Genomic DNA, 22,310 nt, shown 5'->3' with positions numbered 1-22,310 from the left:
CCGGCGGCGGCGGCGGCGGCTGGCGGCGGGCGCTCCCTGCAGTGGGGATCGGGTCTCGGCCTCCTCCCATCCTTGGCCCCCTCCTCCCGTGGCTGACCCCTCCCGCCCATTCCAACTCCCGCCTCCGGCCGGCCAAGGGAGAGAGAGGGAGTGGAACCGGAGAGAGGGAGTGCGAGAGAGGGAGGGAGGGGACGGTGCCTTGGCTGACTTTTTTTTTTTTTAAGAGGGTGGGGGTGGGGGGTGATTGCTGGTCGTTTGTTGTGGCTGTTAAATTTTAAACTGCCATGCACTCGGCTTCCAGTATGCTGGGAGCGGTGAAGATGGAAGGGCACGAGCCGTCCGACTGGAGCAGCTACTATGCCGAGCCGGAGGTAGGCACTCGCCTTTTCCAGGGGGAAGTGGGGTGGTGGCGTTCGCACTGTTCCCCAACCTCTGGACCGCTTCCTTCGCCGGCACCCGCCCCCACCCCCAGCCGCTCTGGGCAGCCGCCTTTTCCACCCTCCTTCGACTCAAATGGGTCTCTTTTTTATACGACACACTGTTAGCCTTGAGATAATATTAACTTTGTGATCAAATATTGACTTGCGGCGCCTCCAAATCCTCTTCGTGGCCGAGCCACGCACTATCCTAACAGAGTTATGTTTGGCAGCGTGCGGCTGGGGAGGGGTGGGAGGTCGGCCGGCGAGGGGGTGGGGAGCTGGAGAGAAGGTGGGTAGGAGTTGGGGGCTGAGGTAGAGGCAGATTCAAAGACTAGGGACAAAGAGAAAGAAAGTTTGTGTCTGCAAAGCCCAGCCGCGTGTCGTTCAGTTCTCGATCTCCTCTCTGCCCCTCCACTCAGTGCCTCCAGCTGGCCCCAGACTCTGCGCAGGCACTGGGTTTCGGTTCCCCTGGGGCCAGGGATGGGGTCCTGGGAGGAAGGATGAACGGAGAGGACCCTGGGACAATCTCAGTTTGAGGCCGCTGGGGCGCCCTAGGCTGTGACCCACAGGTTGTTCACTAGAGTCGGAGGTGGCGGCCGAGGTCGCGGCGCGGATTCGGTGTGCTGGCCTGAGAGTCGGGGAGAGGAGATTAATTTGGGGTGCCTGGCCTAGGGGTCTTCCGGGGGACCCTTGCTTTAGAAGGCAAGGCGCAGAAGGGCTAGATCCGGCCACATGCAAACAGCAGCAGCCTGCTTGCCACCTCCTCCAAGGGCGATCCCGGTGCGCTCCGGGTGAAACGGACTCGGTGTCCGGGGCTGGGGGCCGGGGGAGGGAAGGACTCCCCAGAGGCCCTTCCTGAGGCGGGGGCCTGGGCTGGCCCGGTGGGTGGGAGGTCAGGGCACGCTCTAGCTGCGGTGCTAACCCTATGCGCCTCCCTCCCCGGGCTCTGTCCGCAGGGCTACTCCTCCGTGAGCAACATGAACGCCGGCCTGGGGATGAACGGCATGAACACGTACATGAGCATGTCCGCGGCCGCCATGGGCAGCGGCTCCGGCAACATGAGCGCAGGCTCCATGAACATGTCCTCGTACGTGGGCGCGGGCATGAGCCCGTCCCTGGCCGGCATGTCCCCCGGGGCGGGCGCCATGGCGAGCATGGGCGGCTCAGCCGGGGCGGCCGGAGTGGCAGGCATGGGGCCACACCTGAGTCCCAGCCTCAGCCCGCTCGGGGGACAGGCGGCCGGGGCCATGGGCGGCCTGACCCCTTATGCCAACATGAACTCCATGAGCCCCATGTACGGGCAGGCAGGCCTGAGCCGGGCGCGCGACCCCAAGACGTACCGGCGCAGCTACACGCATGCCAAGCCGCCCTACTCCTACATCTCGCTCATCACCATGGCCATCCAGCAGAGCCCCAACAAGATGCTGACGCTGAGCGAGATCTACCAGTGGATCATGGACCTCTTCCCTTTCTACCGGCAGAACCAGCAGCGCTGGCAGAACTCTATCCGCCACTCGCTGTCTTTCAACGACTGCTTCCTCAAGGTGCCCCGCTCGCCTGACAAGCCCGGCAAGGGCTCGTTCTGGACCCTGCACCCCGACTCGGGCAACATGTTCGAGAACGGCTGCTACTTGCGCCGCCAGAAGCGCTTCAAGTGTGAGAAGCAGCTGGCCCTGAAGGAAGCCTCAGGCGCCACGGGCGGTAGCAAGAAAGCGGCTGCCGGGGCACAGGCCTCGCAGGGTCAGCTTGGGGAGGCCGCTGGACCGGCCTCCGAGACTCCGGCGGGCACCGAGTCACCCCACTCGAGCGCCTCTCCGTGCCAGGAGCACAAGCGAGGGGCACTGGGGGAGCTGAAGGGGACCCCGGCCGCCGCCCTGAGCCCCCCAGAGCCGGCCCCCTCGCCGGGGCAGCAGCAGCAGCAGGCGGCGGCCCATCTGCTGGGCCCTCCTCATCACCCCGGCCTGCCGCCGGAGGCCCACCTTAAGCCGGAGCACCACTACGCCTTCAACCACCCCTTCTCCATCAACAACCTCATGTCCTCGGAGCAGCAACACCACCACAGCCACCACCACCACCACCAGCCCCACAAAATGGACCTCAAGGCCTACGAACAGGTGATGCACTACCCTGGCTACGGCTCCCCTATGCCAGGTAGCCTGGCCATGGGACCGGTCACGAACAAAGGGGGCCTGGACGCCTCGCCCCTGGCCGCAGACACCTCCTACTACCAAGGAGTGTACTCCAGGCCCATAATGAACTCCTCGTAAGAAAACGGTTGCCGCGGGCTAGACCGGGACAAGGACAAGAGAGAGGAAGTGGGGCGGAGAGTTTGAGGAAGGGGTGTTGGAGAGATCCGAGGGAGAAGAAATCCATTACATCCCCACCCCCAGGACAGCAGTCTCCCCTCACCCTCGGCAACTCTCCCTCTGAAACAGATGGGCCACACTGATATCTATTATTCTATATAAGGAGGGAAGGCAAAAAGAGAAATAGTCAAAAACAAACAAACAAAAAGAGGAAGAAAAGAGCAAAAAGCCTCTGGTTTCCGCTACTGTTTAGACGCCTGCTTCTTTAAGCATTTGAGAGTTCTGATTTTTTGTTGTTGTCTTTCTCCTCCATTGCTGCTGTTGCAGGGAAGTCTTACTTTATTAAAAAACAAAAACAAAAAAAACACAAAAAAACAAAAAAAAAAACCCCACAAACTTTTGTGAGTGATTCAGTGTAAAACCATGTAGTTTTAACAGAGAAGCAGAGTTGTACTATTGTTTAAAAAGAAAAAAAAAGATGTAAGGGTCTGCTGTAAATGACCAAGAAAAAGAAAAAAATGCATTCCCATTCTTGACACAGTGAAATCCAGGTCTTGGGTCTGATTAATTTATGGTTTCTGCGTGTTTTATTTATGGCTTATAAATGTGTGTTCTGGCTGGAAGGGCCAAAGTTCCACAAATCTATATTAAAGTGTTATTGCCAGTTTTACCCCTTGAATCTTCAAGATTTTTTTTTCCCTTTGCCTGACTTGAAAAATACACAGGTCCAGAAATTATTTAAAAGTGGGGGAAGGGGATCCTGGCTGGTTGCAGATTTCATTTCATTTTGGTGAAGGGAGGAGCATGATGGTTGTTGTTTTAACAATATTTTATTATTAAAACTTTCAAATATACTGAAGTTGAACAGATTTTACAGAAAACACCCATGTACCCATTGCCCAGATCCTACAGTTATTGTTTCACTATACTTTTTATATCACATATCTATCCAGCTATCTACACCTCCATTGGTCAATTCAGGGTTGGGTTTTTTTTTTTTTTCCCTAAATGCGTTTCAGATGTGATCAAGCACATCCAGAGTGCTATGGCCATAGACCTAAATGCATTTCAAAGTAAATTTCAGACATCAGTACACTTCCCCTGAAACACTTCCGCAAGCACATCATTAAATAGAACTCAATATTGTTTATGATTACTTTTGGAGTTTTAAGTTTATCTCTACACACAACGAAACACACAGATCCGAGGTGGACCATTCCCTGGGTTTGATGCAGGTTTACCTTCCAAGTCGGGAGAAAACTATGTATCTTAATTTCCCATCTGGATCATGTGAAGATACAATGTAGTTGCTGTCTCTTGGGCCCCAGGGGGCTGACTTCTCTGGGGCGAAGCCTGAAATTTACTGTATTTCCAATCGTAGGCCTCCCTTCAGGTCAGTGAGCCCAGGTTGGATTTGCAAATTCCTGGTACAGGACTTTCATCTCTGCTTCTCTGGCACCCCTTTACCCTCCTGTGGAATTGGAACTCTGCCTGGATCATACAGCCTCAGGTCCCTGTCTACACTCCACCACCCTATTCTACCTCCCTCCTTCACTTAGGTGGTGTGCACAGCCTTGCTAGACCTAGCTGTAGCCAGAGAGCAGTGAGGCTTCTGGGACCACCTCCTCCACCACCACCCCCCACCCCCCGCACCTGATCTAGAGAAACAGATTTTCTTCTGGAATTGGTGTTTAAAGGGACCGCTCAGGATGACGGTCCAAATCTCCTTTTTAAAATAGGGTATATTTGGGGATGAGGTAGAAATAAAGGGGTGTCTTGCGCTGCTTGTCTAGTGACCCTGACCAGTGGCGAGAGCCCAGGGTCTGCAGATGTGCTTACTCAGCCCCACACAAACACCGCAGCCTTTGAACCGCGGTCAGTTAGCCCAGGTTGGGAAGCCAGGATTGCAGGGCTAAGGGTATGAGGAGGTGTTTTGTGAGCCTTAAAAGAAAAATCCAAAAGTATAAAGAAAGACCCAGAATAGATTCTTACAAATCTTGCTGTATCTCCCCACAGATGGCTTAGCCTCCCTAAATAGGCAGCCAACCGAAACGGAGACCCCAAAGGAGAAGCGCCGCCTGGCCGCGCAAAGGGGACCCGGTTTTGACTTTGCCTGGGGGCATGTGCGGGCCTACAAGCTGGCGGGGCGAGGGCAGGAGCCAGTGTTTCCGCAGACTAGGGATGTACCGCGCACAGCTATTTTACAGTGGGCGATTACTCTCCGCAGGCTTCTGAAGCCGGGACTTTTTGTCTCAAAGTTTCACAGCCCAGGACCCTGTTTTCGGGGACTAGATTTTGGGGCTTGCTGACCATCCAAACCTGGAGTGTGCCAGGTTCTCCCCAACCCTGGAGACCCCCCTCTCTCTTCGCCCCTGCCACTTTGCGGGGTCTCTGCCCCCTCAAGCCCTGGCCTTCCCACGCGCTTGAGGGGGTTTGCCCTCCCCTCGCGTTCCCCACCCTACCCCCCCCTCCAAATCCCTTTTTAACATGCCACATTGTCCCAGGAACACAAGGAAGAGAAATTGGGGCGGGGTGGGGGGGATCCGGAGGCTGCAGCCAGCAATCAGGCTTGTCTCTCCCCCTGGCAAGGACACACACGTCGTGAGCCCGGCCTGAAATGTGTTTCATTATCACATAAAAGGCTCCCGTGGCGAAGGAGCCGAGAGGCAGGGCCGGGGGCCGAGTGGGGGACAATGGAGGCTGAAAGCGCTGCCCTAACCTGCTATGTTTCGTATCGCACGTCCATTGTGCGAGGGTCGTTTTAAACTACTTAGCGCTCCCCCCTTCACTGATCCCGGCCGATAAGATATAGTTCTGTCCGAATACATAAAAAGGATGTCGGGGAGCGGGGCGCTTTCGGAGGCTTTTCGGCGCTTCTCGTGTCTTTCACACACACCGCCCCCCCACCCGCCCGCCTAAGTCCCCTCCCCCAGCCGGGCTCCAAGCTCTCTAGCTCACAAATCGTCCTCCGCCCGCTTTCCCCAACTCTAAGTATTGTAGGGTGCGGCGTATCTTTTTTTCCTCCCCCTTTCTTTCTTCCTTTTCCCCGCGCCGTCCGCGCGTCGGTTTAAGCAACCGTGATCTGTGAATAAACAAAGTCAGTAAACAACCGAAAAAAACATTCTAGATCCGAATTCCAGGAGGGTAAACTTTCCATGCCACGTCACACTTCAGCAAATTTGCACAGATATTATATTGCCTCCCCCTCCTTTATTATTCTTTTTTTTTTGCTAGGATCCCATTGTACTTAACTGAATTTTATAACGCTGATCGATATCTTGGTAAAATATTCATTTTTAAACTAGCGGGCAGTGAAATCTTTGCTTTGTGTGCTAAAGTCAACAGTCGCTCGGTTTGAGCTCAAATAAATGCGGAGATGCCTCGGCTCGGAGCAGTCCGCCGCCTCCCTCCGCGCGCTGGACGCTCCGCCGTCAGCCCGTCGCACCGCAGGTAGGGAGCGCGCCCACTCTGGGGCCATAACCAGGTCCCTTGGGCAGCGTCCGCCCCCCCAGTCCTGTCCGCGTGCCTCCCCTCCCCCAGCCAGTTCCTTTCCCTTCGAAGGGCTCCAACGCGAGGGGTTGGGGGATAGGCAGTGAAAAGCTAAGTAGGCGAAGAGACCTGGGGTTTGGGAGGTGGCCTTTTTTTCCGGGGATTTCTGAGAACGCACGGTATGGGTGAATGAGGGGGCGAAGTATTGCAAATAGGCTCAGTCTGGGTTCTGAGCATAGAGAGCTTGATGGGAACCCAAACGACGGGAAGCCAGGACAGGCTCCTGCAGCCCCTTTGGGCTGGGGATTCGATCAGACGGCTGCGCGTTTCCCAAGGGCAGTGAAAGGGTGGGGGTGGGGGGAACGCCCTTGGCCTCAGGGTCTGGGGTGGGTGCCGCGGAAAACAAAGTGCTGATACCGGGTGGCTTCGTGGGCAGAGCCCGAGAGTGGAGAAGCCCTCCCCCCAATCCCTGCGCGTACAGGTTCCAGTCGTGTGTAGGCGTTTGCCCCAAGTCCCTAAGCCAGGCGGCAGTGGAGGTCGTCGCCAGGAGGCATCAGGGGAGGGACAGGGCCTTCCCAAGAAAGGAGTAAACTTTCGTTCTCTCTGCAAGAAGCCGCCTGTGCGCTTTACGCACAGGCGCGCACCGCTGCAGACAGGATCGGGAGACTCGCGGGTTACAAGCGGAACCCCGGGGAGACAGGAACAGGCCACTACGCCATTTATCCTCATTATCCCAGAGGGTGGTCCGTGCAGGGGCGCGCTGAGATGCGGGAGGACGGGAGTTTAGTTTGGAGGGCCGAACAGAACCAATCGCATCTTTCTGCCGCCGGCGGGAAGGCAGGGGCTCGGAAAGCTGGAAGTTCCAAAGCTGTCAGTTGAAACTGCGGGAACCCCGGGTGTCCAGAGCAGGGTATAGGGTACTGAAAAGGTGTCTTTCCTATGGGGTCTACCAGGTGTCCCCTGAAATTTGCATTTCCCCTAGGGTGTTTACTTTAAAGGGCTAGACATCCGGCCTTGTTTGAAGCCCGCGCAGACTTCTAGGTATTTCTCCAGGCGGGGAGACTAGCGCTCTTCCCGTCTGCCCCGGAATCACCAGATCCTGAACCCAATAGGGCAGAAATGGTCCCTGTGATTGGCAGGGTCAGTTATGTGGGCACCTCTGTGTGGGGAGCTTGGGCCCCCCTCCCCGCCTTCCCTGGTTCCCCGGGCGGCGCACCTTTGGCCACTTCACCCGCGGCCGGGTGGAAAGCGCGCCTGCCGCGCTCCAAAGCAGCGGTTCCAGCTCGTGGCTGGTTGTCTTCCCTAAACAAGATGAAACGCCTGCAGGACATACGGCTAGGCTAATCGTTTTTAAATAATTAATGCCTCCCCGTTTCGCTGGTAATGCGCGGCCTCGAATCCGTCAATTACTTCTCATTAGACGAGTGTCGCCCCACGGCCTTCCCTCGGGCCTTTGATGGCGCCTGGTCACCCAGCCCAGCCCACTCACGGCCGAATGAAAAGGTGCCCGGCCTTTGAGAGCCCGGTGCGGAGTAGCCGCGGCCCTCAATTCAGTGCGAGTTTTGAAAGAAAGACCGTCGCTGAAGAGATGTAATCTTCCAAATGGCCAATTTAAACGCCTGATCTTTATCGCCTGCCTTCTCCCGGCTTTATAAAGAAAAACCGGTCCTCAGTGCTTTGGGGGCCTTTTAATGTGGGGGTAGGGCGGGGAGACGCGAGAGATGAAGCTTAATAGGGCATAGGGCAGGTGTTTGCTCAAGAAGGTACCTGGAGGTACCTCGGGGTAAGTGGTTTTCTCAGGGGCAGCGCATTCTCCTAAGCTTCAGGGCCTGGACGTACTGCCGGCTTTGAAGGCGAGGTGCGCGGTGACAAGTCTCCTGGAATGTATAAACCAGAACCGTCCAGAGGAAGTGAGAGGGCCTTTTCTGGCTGTGAATCTTCACCCTGCCAGAGGCGATAGGACGGGGAACATTCCCAGAGTCCCCCCCCCACCATGGGCTTGGACATTGCACCACAGTCAGCGCTGGCTAATGCCCACAGACTTGTAGCCCCACGGCCTGCCGCACAGAAGAGGCCCCACCACACACAAACACTGCAGAGGCTCCAACCCCAATTTGCTGTCCCTGCTGTCAGGGAAGCTGTGGAGACAAGCCTTGGCCCCAGCACCATGGCAACCCCAGCCAGCTAAGGGGTGATGGAGTGAAACTAAAACAAAAATACAAACACAAGAAAAAACTTCCCCAAAGTTTGCGACTTGATTTTTGTTACATTTCTGCTGGTCCCTTCCCCCCTCAAAAGTTCTTCTTACAGTAAATATCTGAGGCTCTCAGAACCTTACATGGCCCCTTTGAGCAAAACCAATGTGGTGTATCTGTGCCACTCTCAGCTTTACAGAGTTCAGATCACAGGTTTCTCATAGCCTCTGTCCCCAGGACTGGGTTTCCTCTGAGAAGAGGAGAAAAGAAGACATGAGGAGGGATGGATTAAAAAAAAAAAAAAACATCATGAGGACAGTGGGAGAAACTTTAAAAAGAAATAGATGGAGAAAGGGTGACTGGAACATGCCTGTGTGCCTGCTTGCCCCCAGAGGGCCCTGGGCTGAGCTTTAGGCCTTCGGCTTCAGACTCACATTCTTTCTAGGGCATGCCACACCATTGGGATTTTTTGAAAAACTCCTTTTTGATGAGATTCACCGGATATGGGCAGGATGTTGCAGTAACCTCCAGAGACAAGCAAACAAAAATTGCACAGAATAGATGCTCATCCCCAATGGAGCTCAGCAGGGTCCCCACCTCCAGGGGGCTTCTTCTCCCTTTGACAAAACTCCCAGGGAGCGCCCTACCCCAGAGCTCTCCAGGGGTTGCCTCAGAAGCCTAAATCCTGGGGCATCTTCCCCATTCTGTTCACAGCCTTCCTGCCCACTCTCTTATCCTTTTTCTCCTTTCTTCTTTAAAACAATCATGTGTGTCCCCCCTTGCCCCCTCCCACCATTGTGTTTGTTGATGACCTAACACGCTCACACCAAAAGCCACACACAGAAAACCAACAACGTGGGATGGGAGGAGAGACCAATTATGATTGAGGCTAACAAGCGGGGAACACCCAAGTTGAGGCCGGCTGTCTCCTGGGAGACTGATGGAGGCTTATTTTACAAGCTGTCATTCCTCGTGGTCCCTATTGCCAGATTGGAGGTGATTCCTATTTTCCCCTCCCCCTCAGCGCTTGCACCCATGGAGCTCATTCCGGATTCTTTGTATATCCTCTGCAGAAGAAGCTGCCACAGAAGTCCCTCTCCTGCCCAGGTAGAAAGAGCAGGGGAGTTTTACAAGCACATCCTCACTACAGTTTGCTTATTTTTCACATCAGTAGCTATTTCTCAGAGCTCTGAGCTCACTGCCAGCAAGACGTGGACTGGTCATACATGCCCCCATCCTCCTCACCAGGTTCCCATTAAAAGGCTTTGATGACTTACCCTTTACACTTCTCCGTTCTTCCTCTTCCTCTTCCCCTTTCCCTTCTTCCCCTTCTCCTCCTCTTCCTCATCTTCTCCTCCCCCCGCCTCCTTCTCCTCCTTTTCTTATCTCTCCCCCCCACCCACCAAAGAAGGGGGGATATTTTACTATCGGATAACACAACTGATAGCTAGATTGCTAAAAGAAGCAACACAAATTAAGTTGTTTTCATTCATGCAAAACTAGAGGTCTCATGTTCTCATTGGAGTAAGAGCCTGGGGTTTACCCCCCTCTTGAAGCTAATTAGAGGCAGTAATCTTCCCTCTGATGTCAGGACACCATGCCAGCAACATCATATTTATTTAACTTTAACACATCAAATTAACTGACAGGGAAAATTTCAGCATCACCAACATGTGTGAGGAAGAAATACTGGAGTATTTCTTGCCATTAGAACTTCAGAATGAGAAATTGTTTGCTCAATGACCCCAGCAAATCAAAACAGGACAGTGTGCTTGTGAATTTCAACTTGTTATTTCATTAGAAAGATGATCTCAATTCATTATCTATTCTTTTTTCACAAAGCAGACATAATTATTCAATGAATTTTGTTGGGAAATTTTTGCTCACATAAAAAAGAATACACATTGCTAATTTGAAGTCATGGTTATTAAAGGCACATTGCTTGGAAGTGGACATATAATACTGAGAACTGTTTAGAGGAGAAGGCTTGAGAGGAGTTAAGGCATGACACAGACGTCTGGAGAACTGGGAAGGGCAGAGGATGATTGTATGTCATTTTCTGTGAAGGAATAAGGTGACATGTCAGCTAGGGCAGGACCTGGGTCATAGGGAGTTCTGTATGGAGACCAGAGGCATCTTTAGCAAAGAAATCAGGGTGTCAACATGTGGACTCCTTGGTATAAAACATACAACCCTCTGCTCAAGCTCTCTGCAGGCTTTGTCTTCTAAAATCCTATCTAAGAAATTTAAAACAAAAAAGATCTATCCATTATACATTTTTCATTCAGTCTGCAACTCTGAATTACATTAAACTGAGTTGTTCACACACAGAAAGGAGTTGTAACTTCAACTGCTTGGTTAGCTGAGTAAATTCACCCTCTATGTGGAAAAGTGAGTCAACTTCTTGGCAATACATGTGCCTTCATCCTACCTTCTTGGTGTTTCTTAGCTCCTGCCACCCACCACACATCCATCCCTTTCTTTTCTTTATCACAATTGTATCACTTCAACCACCAATGAGTAGGGTCCCCCTGTGCCAGACACTGTGCAAGGTGTCTTCATGAACATGACCTCATTTAAGCTTCACCATACCCCATGGGTAGATGTCAGAATTTATGGGTAATGGACCTGTGGTGGAGAGAAGTTAGGGAACCTGTTCCAATTTCAGAGCTCAGAATTGAACTCAAGTCTTGCAACTCTATGTTCTTTACTTCTAGTGGCCTCCTCTGACCCTGGGCACAAGCCTCTCCGATTCCAATGTAGTAGGAAGCTGCCTTCTCCAGAATACAGTGAGCTGCTGTTGGTAGAGGGGAAGGCTGAAATGTTAGGAGAAAGCTGGAAAGAAACAGGAAGATCTCCAGAAGAATGAGGCGTGGGTCCTCCTTGCTAGGATGGCAGAAACCCCACCTGCTGTCCTAGAAGAGATTAGGATGCATTATGTCTGGGATCAGGCTGGATTCTTATTTTCTCTTGTGGAGCAACACAGTATTCCTATGTGACAGGGTTTCTCAAAGCCAGCCAGAGGTTCAATCAGGACTGCACCCCGCTGAAGCTGCAGGGGCTCTGACTGGCTGGCTAATGCTGGAGGGGAAGAGACAGGGAGGGAATCGGCAGCCAGGTGGCTCTTATGGTGCGATTAGAAAGAGAAAATGCCAGGGAAGAGAAGAAAGGTCAGGGGCAGAAACAATGACATGACATGGGCTTAAACAATGCACATAGCCAAATTATTCTTGAGATGTAGCCTGCCAACAGTAGTCCTCTCTGGGGATTCTGGAGCAGGGGCCAGGAATGTTCTGAGAAACTCTTGCCTCTGACCTCCCCCTGACCCACACCTGGTGGCCTGACAGCACAGGTGACAGCACAGCTGGAATGCACGTACCACCCACAACTGGGATTCAGTGCCGCCCTTGCCCCTGCCCCAGCTGCAAGAACAGCAAGGCCCCAGCCCCCACAGCTTGCTTCCCCCTCACGTATATACAAATGCAGATTTGGATAAACATGGGCCTCAGAGGTTTCCCCCTGAAGAGGATGTTGGCCCAAGAGGACTGGCCTGCTTTCTTCACAGAGGGAGGATAGGGTGTGGCCCAGCACTCAGTAGGCCTACAGTCTGAAAGAAAAGTGCCACTCCAGCTGAGTGTTCACAGCTGAGTGTGCACATGGGCCCAAGGGTGTGCAGGAACCAATGACTGATACCTGCTTGCGCCAAGCCCTGGGGACACTGTGGAATGAGCAGGGCCCTCCTGAAAACAGGCTTGGTGTGGAGGCCTCCTTTTTTCTTTTCAGCTTACTGTAAAATAAGTTCCCTGGGTTTCCAAGATTTTTAATGGTGTGGGGTTTCCTGCAGACTTAGCATCTTCCATTTTGGGATTTGGGGGGAGGCTCTGGACACTGGCTTCTAAGGCCAGTGCCACACACAATGATGTCTAGGGCATGGGAATAACCGACTCTTGGAAGTACATGCAGTTCTAGATTAAACCATATTTCCACTCCAAACTGGATACTTGCACTGTTAGGTTGAGGTGGGGAGATTGTATCCAGAGTGACAGTCACCCACAGTCAGGTTGAGTATGAGCCTCCTAAAGACTGCCGGAAAAGGGGCGAATGCAATCTTCTCGCTGTTTATGGGGACAAGCTAGGGGCAGACATCCAATCTATATTTTGTCCACCTCCATTTAATGACCACTTCCCTCCCACCAGCGGTTTGCCAATTAAAGGCCAATCTCTCTTGATTTCTTTGCTTTAAAAGGACATTTCGATTCACCCAGCCAAACAATTAAATCCCCCTCTCGCCTCTCCCTTCCCAGAGCTCAAGAACAAGATGCTTCCCTATCTCTTGCCAGCATCGAGCAGTGGGAAAGAGCTGATCTCAGGTGCTAACCTGCAGTTATCAGAATGCCAGACTCATTTAGGGAGCTCAACTCTGGAACCCGAGGCGATCCTTTCATTGATTGTGGAAAGCGCTGTTTAGATTTTGTCCTTGCTCAGTAAACAACTAAAAGTAACTGCAGGATTTCTTCCTTACATTCAGCTGAATCCCTCTTTCTCTCTCTGTCTCATACAGAGGAGCGTGCACGCGCACATGCATACACACACACACACACACACACACCCCTACATTCCTCCCCTCCCTCAGACTCCTGTTAATCAGGAAGGGATAGTCCAACCACTGTCCTTTTATAACACCCTCAGCTAACTCCTCTCCCCACCCCCAGTGGCGAGGTTTTTCAGGGTGGTGGGGCTACACCTTCGACAAGAACTCGCATCTCTCCCAAAGGACATAGCTTCCAAAGTACCTAAATCTGTAGGGAAAGCTCTTGAGAGAAGGTTGTGCCTTTGGGCCCCTTATGCTGCCACCTCTGAAAGTCCCCACCTGGCTAAAATACTTTCCAGGGACTTCCTGGTCTATTCCTCCTTGGCCTCCCTTCCCCCACCCCTGTGCTTCCCAAGATTCGGGTTGTCTTTGATAAGCTTGTTGCAGCTCAGAGCCAGCTGAACAAAGTTGGGGGTGAGGGGTGGATTCCCTGTCTGCAATGCTGGACTGGGCAGAAGGGTCCTGGATGCAGATCTCTTTGGGGGTAAAGGCGAATTAAATAGGCAAACCTACTCTGAGGATCAAACTTTTGAGGTTTTTTGCAAGATCCCCATGTACTCTTCAATTACTAGTAGCAAAAGAGAAAGATGCTTCCTATTGTCCACAATTTGCAATTCTCTGAATAGACCATTTGTTTTAATTAGGTTCCCTTCATTTAGCACTATCTGCAAGAACAGGTTTGCTCTGAAGTGATTGTGTTGAACGTGCGTACTCTGCCATCTATTTGTGTAAAATAAATAGAAAGACATAATTGCCAGTCATCACGATATAAAAGATTAGTGCAAATCCTAAACAATGATCATTTAATATTCAATAATTCTTAGAAAAAGGAATCAAATGATAAATAATCACAGTTTCCCTAAAGGTATTAGACACAATCAGCCTGCAACGAGTGTGTTTTTAAAAATTAAGGAACTTTCTTTTTCCAAGTTGGTCCTATTTCAAATGGAATTCTTTTTTGTTTGTTTAAATGCCTTTCATATGAAAAAATCATTTAAAATTAGTTCACTTCAACTTCACATAGACTTCAATATCAGCCAGCCTCCAACAGAAAGCTTTTTAAAAGTCTTGCAAGTCTAATTTCTGGTTCTATTCTTCCCAAAATGACAAAACTCTAGTACCTTATTTTTTAAGTCCCTAATCTTGCCCAGGAGCTCTCCAATTATAAAAACAAAACAAAATAAAACAAAAACGATAACAAATATTATAGTGTGCAAATTCTTAGGACTTCAGATAGAGATGTATTTCACTGTATCAAGTGTTCCACAATTATGTACAATAAGCAAATATTTTTTAATGAGGGCTAGTTTTTGCAAATAATTGTTATTTTATTATATAAGGTACAAAGCAATAATGTATGCCATTTCTTTGAACCCCTTCCTTTTTCCTAGTACAGTGAAAGAGAATAAAATGCACTTGGGGTTCGATATATTTATTATGTGCCAGCCATCTGCATATTTGACGAGGCTCAACTCTTTCTCTGAACCATGTACAGTCCATGCTGTGTCCTGAAGAAACGGAAGAATAATAGAGTTCCGTCCCCTCGACCACTTGTGTTACAGTCTTGGGCGTAGCTGTTAACACGCAGCTCACAGCACTCTAGCTTCAATGTTATTGATAGCGCTATTTTGTTAAATATCAGCTTGGCTATGACTAAAGCTAATTACCCAATTTCACTTCATATTTGCCTCTAAATTGTATGCTTGATAAAATAGCTCAATGATGCTAATTAAATCTCTCCTTTCAAAGATGATTTCTTTGTAGTTCTCAAGGTTTGCCTTCCTAGCTCTGAAATTTATACTGAAAATATTTCTGGGGGTAGCAAATAGGTTGATCATTTCTGGATTAAGATCGTGAATAAAAAATATTTTTAAGTGTCTCTGGGTAAAAATGGAATAGATTCTATGTAGAAGAGGAATTTGTTCTATTTACCTCTTTCCTTTGTGCAATGTTTGTGCAGACCTCACCACACCTGGGGAGTAGCTTAGATATTTTATAATAGTTCACCATCTCTGGAGCCCAGGCAAAGCCATGCTAAGTTTTGAAAAATAATTCAGAAGAAACTCGCAGATATTGGGACGCAGGGTGTAACCTCCCATGGCTCTCTGAAACCAGGGACATTCTGTTTGGTGCAAGGGGCGAAAAAAACGCTACCTAACAGTGTTTACATGTGTATTCAGCCATGAAATTGAATATTATCAAAGTTGAAAAATGCAAATCAAATTAAAACCGGGAAAATTGTCTTTGGAATTACAGCGGCCTGTAGCCCCCAAGTGTTTGCTTAAATTGAAGCGTTTAGGAAATGAAAAACCCCAAATTGCTCCCCTCTGCCTCCCCCTTCCCACTCTCCCGCCGTATGAAATTTATTCTTTAATTCTCCTAGAAATGCATTGAGTCTCAGGCATCAATCGTTCGTCCTAAGCATCAATCACGTTGGAATAGAACTTTTTCTTAAAAATTAATTGTCTCCATTTACTTAGTGTTACTAAAGTCGGGTGTGCTTCAGGAACAGAGCGGCACCCGCTTTCCTCAATTCCTGAATGATCCCCAAGCCGTAGGCTGCCAGGCACGGTTTTGCTTCTTGAGAGTGGCGGGGGGAATCCCTGTGCCGCTGCCCGGCCAAAGCCAAGCAAGCAGTGCGCTCCTGGCGCTGGCGGCCCGAGTCCGAAGGGTAGCGAGCGGCGGTGCTGGGGACCCCGGCGGCACCCCCCGGGCTGCGCCGCCCGCGCCGCCAGGCCGCTGGGTCCGCGGAGTAGCGGGCCAAGCCCCAGGAGCCTCCTTGCGCCTCGGGCGCGCTTTCCTTCGTCTGGGAAGCCTGGAACATGGAAAACTGGCGCTTTGCTTCGCTCCCTCTCTGTGCTCACTTCGTTAACACAGGACTTCCCAGGGTCTTGGTGGAGGAGGATGAAAACGGGAAGTGTCAAAAATCTATTTTTTAGAAGAGAAAGAGAGAGATCTAAAAAGCAATAGGCGGCGGGGGTGGGGGCGGGTCATTCTTGCTTTTTTCCAAGTTCTAAAGCGCAGGGAACAAACCCTAAGCGGCCAACCCACCAGATGGGGCCAATCCCACCCCAAGTAGCCTGCAAACTTTATTTCTTTCCCGCCCCTCCCCCATCTCCCTGCAGCCTGAGAGAAAACCAGCGCGCCTGCCATTCTCCAGCAGGTGCCAAGTGCGGCTGCGTTCGGAAAGAGCCCGCAGGGCCCGCGCGGCGCGGCAGGACTTGCAGGTGGAACTGCCGGCGGCGCTCTGCGTGAACCCGGCCTGGGGTCAAGGGTGGCAAGGGGACCCAGCTGGGGTGGGAGCAGGACCAGGCAGCCACGCCCAGCAGCGTTAATTGGGACAGTGGGGAAGCTGGGGATGCCAGCAACGACTAGGCTGTGTTGGCGTGGCCTTGGAAAAAACTTTTATCTCATTTGGTGACCCCAAGGATGTTCATTTCGCCCCAGCCTGCGCTTCCTCCAGTTCGAACACCCAAGCGTGGTCAGGCCTGACTTTTTGTCCCCTGGGGAGGGGAGACAACTGGTAGCCTCTGCGTCTCTCCTTCCTTCCCCTCGTCTTCATCCTCAATCCTTGTAGATTTGAGGGGCAGACCCTGTTTCAGAAACGCAATAAGCCCAGTCCCACGAACCTGATAGGGGCGGAGTAGGGAGTAGCGGAAGCCAATTTTTATTTGAAACTTGCCCCTTTATTTCCTTTCCAGGAACCCCTGGATCAAGACTAGCTCAACTATGGCTGAGTAAACAACCCACGTTCCCCAGAGTTTTGAACCTACTCATAAATTGTGCTGTTTTGGAGATTCAGGATCCTATTTCCAAGGAGAGTTGTGGGGGGCATGTTTATGTTTGTTATTTTCAAAACCCAGCAAAGGAAACAGCAGCGAATTAAAATGAAATATTTTCATTTGCCTCCAGCGTTGTCAGTGATTTGCCCCCAGGGATCCACAATTTTCCCAAGCCTGTTAACGGGTGACAATGAATGAGTGCCTCCTGTAATTTAATTTTCCTGTCACACTAAATAGAGCTACATTGTAAACCTTAGATCTACTCTTACTGATAGGATCGCCTTGTTTTGCCATTTGCACCATAAAGACCCCCAAAAGGGACACTGTATTGTGACCTCTACTCTTGAATTATTCAAGAACTTAATGACATTTTCCATTTTAAAAAGAGAACTAATTGCCATGGATGTAAAGCATGTGACCTTCTCTGGGTGCCCAGTATGAGAATGTAACCATCTGTATGTGCATACAGGAGCTGCAGAAAGCGGGCAAAAATAGAAGAAAGATATAAACATAAATGAGCTCCAAATGGACATGGAATTAATCACATTATTTAATTCCACCCCAAGCCATGACATAGTTTTCCAGAAAGTTCTCTTACCTTACCTAAAATCTTTATAAACTCTCACATCAATTCAGACCTGTTTTTTGGGCATGACATGACTTTTTAGCTAAGACAGTAACATTTGAATTTGTGAAATCCGGTATGTCTTCATTAATGTGAAACTACCAATGTCAAACAGAATATCTAATAATCTGCTCCCCTTCCCCCCCGCCTTTCTTATTTTCATTATTATTTTTATCTTTTATTTTTTTTACTCAATAGGAAAAAGAAACTCACAACTGTAAAGAAATTGCACCTCAGTATTTGCTATTTGATTCAGGCTTAAGTTTCCAGGAAAGCCGGCATTGGAATTCTTCAAGACCACGATTCTCACTCTTCAAATTCCTTGAAAATGGATGCTTATCTTTCCTCAAAGTCAAAAGACTCCCAGTGTATTTCCTACTGTCCTTGCACTCTTTCCCTAACGCCTATCTGAAAGCAAAAAGAGAGAAAATGTTCTTTGGCTTCATAATTTCATAATCAGTGTGCAAAAAATGCTCTGACGTTTTCCCCAAACCTTCTAGTAAGTCCACAACCAATGTTCACCATTTTAAAAAGGACAGTAAATTGGGAAGTAAAACACATTCCCCGGGCTGGGCTGCAAATACTTCTTTTGAACTTTTAAGTGATGCTTTCAACAAGGAATCGTCATCTGGGCAGAGAACAGACAGTTCCTTTTTAATAAATACACTATGGCTTCATTGAAAACTAAGTAACCTCTCTCTGTGAGGCTGCATGAATCCACATCTCTATTTTGTAGAATTTGTGGAAAAGAAAATAAAGTACATTTGAACACCTAACTCGATTCTAATGGATCCCACATTATATCAACCTATTTGACACGATTGCTGCCATTGCAGCTTGGAGTCATGTGCCAAACAGAGTGTTGGACACTCCATCTGTGGAAGAATGTTATTTTAAAGGAGTTTGTCATAAAGCTGTTATTACTCACGTTGTGTAACAGAACAACTGTTTTCATATTTCTTCAAAAGACACTTATTTTCTTCCTTGGTATTATGTCCTCTTTGTGTACAGTAACATGGCAGAAAAAATGAGTAAGGACACCTAGTTCTTATTGTAAAATAATAAGGACATACTTAAGGAATAAAGTTTGAAACATTTTCAAATCAAGAAAATTTGCCACACAGAATGAACAGAGATCCACCCCCTAGCAAGTTCCTTGTACAAAAAGCAGTATGTGATGGGTCAAATGTTAATTTCATTTTACTGATTTTTTATTTAGTTCTCCACATTTAAAAATTTTTTGAACAACTCGATGTAGATGAGAAGACAGACAGGCAATTTATGGGTCTCTCGCAGCATGTCTAGACGCTATCTAGCATTTATAGCACTATGAGCCAGTAATTTTTCCACTGTGACAGTGTGTTCAAAATGAAAATTTGATTCACCATCCAAACTGTCACGGTGGATAAATTACAGTGATTTTTTTTTTACCTTAAAAAACAACGTTCTTGATCTAGGACCACTTGAAGGAAATTTTAAGTACCGTGGAAAGTTTATGGCATCTTTAGAGCAGGGCAAAGCCCTCTCCTGGCTCTCTTTCTAGATCCCTCCCTCTTCCAAATGGATTTCTGTGTTGACAATTCAGAGAGCTGGGAGGAGGGATTTTATCTTCACTGAGCTTGAATGGATGGTTCTAGAAGGGTGTGCAAGAGATTCTGAATAAGGGCCTTATTTCAACCAGTTCCCATCCTCACCTCCCCCTGCCCACCAAAAACCAAAAGCAAAAACAACAGCTTTGAAAAGCATTCCCAGTTTGGCTTTTTTAAAAAAATATTTTATTTATTTATTCAACAGAGATAGAGACAGCCAGCGAGTGAGGGAACACAAGCAGGGGGAGTGGGAGAGGAAGAAGCAGGCTCACAGCAGAAGAGCCTGATGTGGGGCTCAATCCCACCGGGATCACGCCCTGAGCTGAAGGCAAACGCTTAACTGCTGTGCCACCCAGGTTCCCCCCCCCCCAGTTTGGCTTTTAAGAAGGATAAACTAAATGCCTTTCCCATGGAGCAGGAATGACATTTTAGTTCTTCATCTGTAAAATGGGTTCCTTCTTTCTCCATGAAGCTTGGAGTGAAGGGACTTTGCAGTGGGGCTTTGCATCTGTGTCCCTTGGCATTGATGGAGATCAATGACACTGTGCGCTTTGGTTATATTTCAAGATGCCGTGCACACACTGGAAGGGGAAAATGAGCCAATTATTGAGGGGAAAATAAGGTAGCTTATGATACCAAGGCAGATATACTATCAAGCCAGCCTGCCCTTATGCATATGTAATTTCTTCAGTTTTCCAGGCCCTGGTGGGCTTTCAACAGCTGCAGTGTGCCAACAGCCTGGCGGGGGCTTGTCTTCTTCCATTTTCAGCCCCAGCCAGGAAGACTGATGTACACGTTTTCACCCTCATTCCTGATTTGCTTACACCTTTTGTCTCTTCCTCTAAAGATTTTTAACTGTTGATACATGGTTTTTAAAATGCCGGACTTAGCAAAAGTTGATGATAACTTTCTGTCTTATTCTATATCTGAATGTGTGTGTGTGTGTGTGTGTGTGTGTGTATATAATATATATATATATATATATATATATATATATATATTTTCCCCCACCCCCGGCTCCGGGAAATAATATCAGGATAGCTCAACTCTGACATAGTTACTAAAAATACCTTTTAAAACGACTCCATTTCTTCTGTTTAGTAAATATTCATCTTATGAAAATGTATTGTGGTCTGACCCTGTGTCAGGATTCTGCTTTTGCATGGAGCCTTGCCCCTGACTAAGAAGGTGGTTATAAAGTGGCTCAGTGATAGTGTTTTCCAGCATGAGCAAGCGTGGCTGTGGAAGTAGGAACACCTGGTTCTCGTGTGTTCTCTCATGGAACTCAGGGTGTACAAAACTTCGAAAGAATTTTCCATAGGATGGGTGAAGCTCATGTGTTATACTGGTTCTCTATGATGCCAATTAAGTGTTTGAATCATGGAGTAATTAAAGCATGTATAAAATATATCTTCACTAAGGCCGAACATTCTAGGCATGGAAGGCATCAATTTTCTAATGAGAATATAGAGACTTTTCAAAACATACCATCAGGATGTAGTTCACTTTTCAAACAAAATTCCAATGACTGCCTGACTCTCCTTGATCTCATTCCGATGTTTTCTCTAGTTTTGCTTATTCCCAGCTACCAGAAAGGAGATGGAGGAAGCATGCTGTTTTTCTAAGAGTCCCACGTGATGGAAAGCACATGAACTTCTCCCCAAGCTGAACTTTGACCACCACAAGAGTGTTCCAAAAAGGCCATAACTTTGCTAGCAGATTTGGATTGCTCCTGGATCCTTTCCTCTGAGTTTTCAATGAATATCAATGGAGGAATGAGACACAAAGCAGACTGTTAATAGAGAGGCAGTGGTCCAAGTCCAGATGGGTGATGTGCATGCATCTGGAGCTCTCAGGATAAAGGGAAGGGGGCACATGAAAACCGAGACTTGCAGCCTTGGACCAAACCACCAGACCCCATTAAGCATCAGAATATGTCAACACAAATATGTTAAAATATGAAAGTGTTGATTTGCCCTGCAGTGCAAATCAAAGTTGTGATGGTCAAGTTGCCCAAGCAGACATTTGACCTTCCCTGAAGTCACTAAAGCTTACTGTGAGTAAATAATGATGAGAGGCTAATTTTTATAAATTCCTGGCCTAAAAGTGAGGTACTATCTTAAGATGCCATTACTTTTCAATGACAGGGAAAAAAAAATCTACAGACTCAGAGTGATTGCTTGGGGTGAAAGGTGCTCCAGTACCCATCCCTTGTGGGCCTTTCTTAGCTGGCTTATAAAATTTTGTGGTCACTACCTCATAGAAAGCAGAGTGCAGCCAGCATGTACACAGGCCCCGTGAGCCCCCTGGAGTGGCAGAGCAGGTGCCCTTTCCCCAAAGAGCCCTGACTCTGACGGAGCCCACAAACAGCCCGGGGCACACACACCAATGCTTCTGCCATCTGCCCACCATGGCACACATGTGCTGTGCTGATGATGACACATTCCAAAAGGAACGGAATCACGGGTCTGGGGGATGGGGACAGTTGTATTACTCTCACTGCCATTTTCCAATACTGGGGTGAGGTAGGGCATCAAAGGACAGAGTTCAACCTGTTTCAAGTGAAAAAATGTCATCCCCAAGGTCCACAGAGCACCTCTCCTTTCCTTTTGAAGACTGAGTGTCTTTCACAAGCTGGCCATTTGCTGCACGGGGGTTTCTAACATAATGTGATTTTTTTAGTGTGCTTTGTCTCCGTGGAGAGGCTTCAGAAAGCCCTTGAAGTCCTCAGCCTTAAATCCATGTTAATAGGGGAAGTTCTTTTTTTTTTTTTTTTTTTCAGTTGGGGAGATTTGGTTGGGAGAAACATTGACCCAGACTGCACTCTGGGTAAACTAGGGCAAAAGACCTGATATCGTCTGCTGGGTACTTATTAACCACTGCTCATTTGTGGGATCAATATTTCCAGCAAAGGAGTCAACACTCAAGATACACCGCTACGTATGTCTCGTTCTTTTCCTTGACACAAAATTTATTTTATAAATGCATCTGCTGGAGAAGAAAAGGCAGTAGGAAGGACTGTGTCTTTTATCTGAGGGATATGCAAAGCACATTTATTTTCAGCTTTTATCTCCGGAATTGTATGTTGATCCCATACATATAGATTGATTTTGTTCAGGTAGATAATGAAAAGTCAAGTGGAAAATTACACAATGGCACTCACGATCCTAGTCTTATATCGGTATATAAATTGGTTTATTATTTCATTCTATTAAAGAGGCTTTTTTTTTTTATACCAGGAAAACTTCAAAATGCATCATGTTGTCAGCCTCACTGAATTTTCTTTTGGGGGAGGAGGTAGGGAAGGGGAGCAG

At 48.7% G+C, this 22,310-nt stretch overlaps 1 protein-coding gene and 1 long non-coding RNA gene across 3 annotated transcripts in view; both read left to right on the top strand.

Annotated features, from left to right (window-relative positions):
* Positions 1 to 3,435, top strand: part of FOXA2 (forkhead box A2) — a 4,469-nt gene extending 1,034 nt beyond the window's left edge. Inside the window, exons 2-3 of one of the 2 annotated variants that reach the window (XM_034641840.1) lie at positions 302 to 371; positions 1,376 to 3,435. In XM_034641840.1, coding sequence (XP_034497731.1) covers positions 303 to 371; positions 1,376 to 2,686 — 1,380 coding nt within the window. In that variant the 5' untranslated portion in view covers position 302 and the 3' untranslated portion in view covers positions 2,687 to 3,435. Of the gene's footprint in view, positions 1 to 7; positions 372 to 1,375 lie in introns of those variants that run through there. The other variant, XM_002924124.4, reaches the window with a different exon arrangement.
* Positions 3,436 to 5,966: 2,531 nt separating this feature from the next.
* Positions 5,967 to 17,574, top strand: LOC117795681. Its single transcript, XR_004619779.1, has 3 exons — positions 5,967 to 6,175; positions 16,126 to 16,227; positions 16,702 to 17,574. It is a non-coding gene; the product is annotated as an uncharacterized LOC117795681 (long non-coding RNA).
* The last annotated feature ends 4,736 nt before the right edge of the window (positions 17,575 to 22,310 follow it).

Source organism: Ailuropoda melanoleuca, chromosome 13 (assembly GCF_002007445.2).
Source record: "Ailuropoda melanoleuca isolate Jingjing chromosome 13, ASM200744v2, whole genome shotgun sequence".
In the NCBI taxonomy this organism is placed as follows: domain Eukaryota; kingdom Metazoa; phylum Chordata; class Mammalia; order Carnivora; family Ursidae; genus Ailuropoda; species Ailuropoda melanoleuca.
This window is presented reverse-complemented; position numbering and strand designations above follow the sequence as displayed.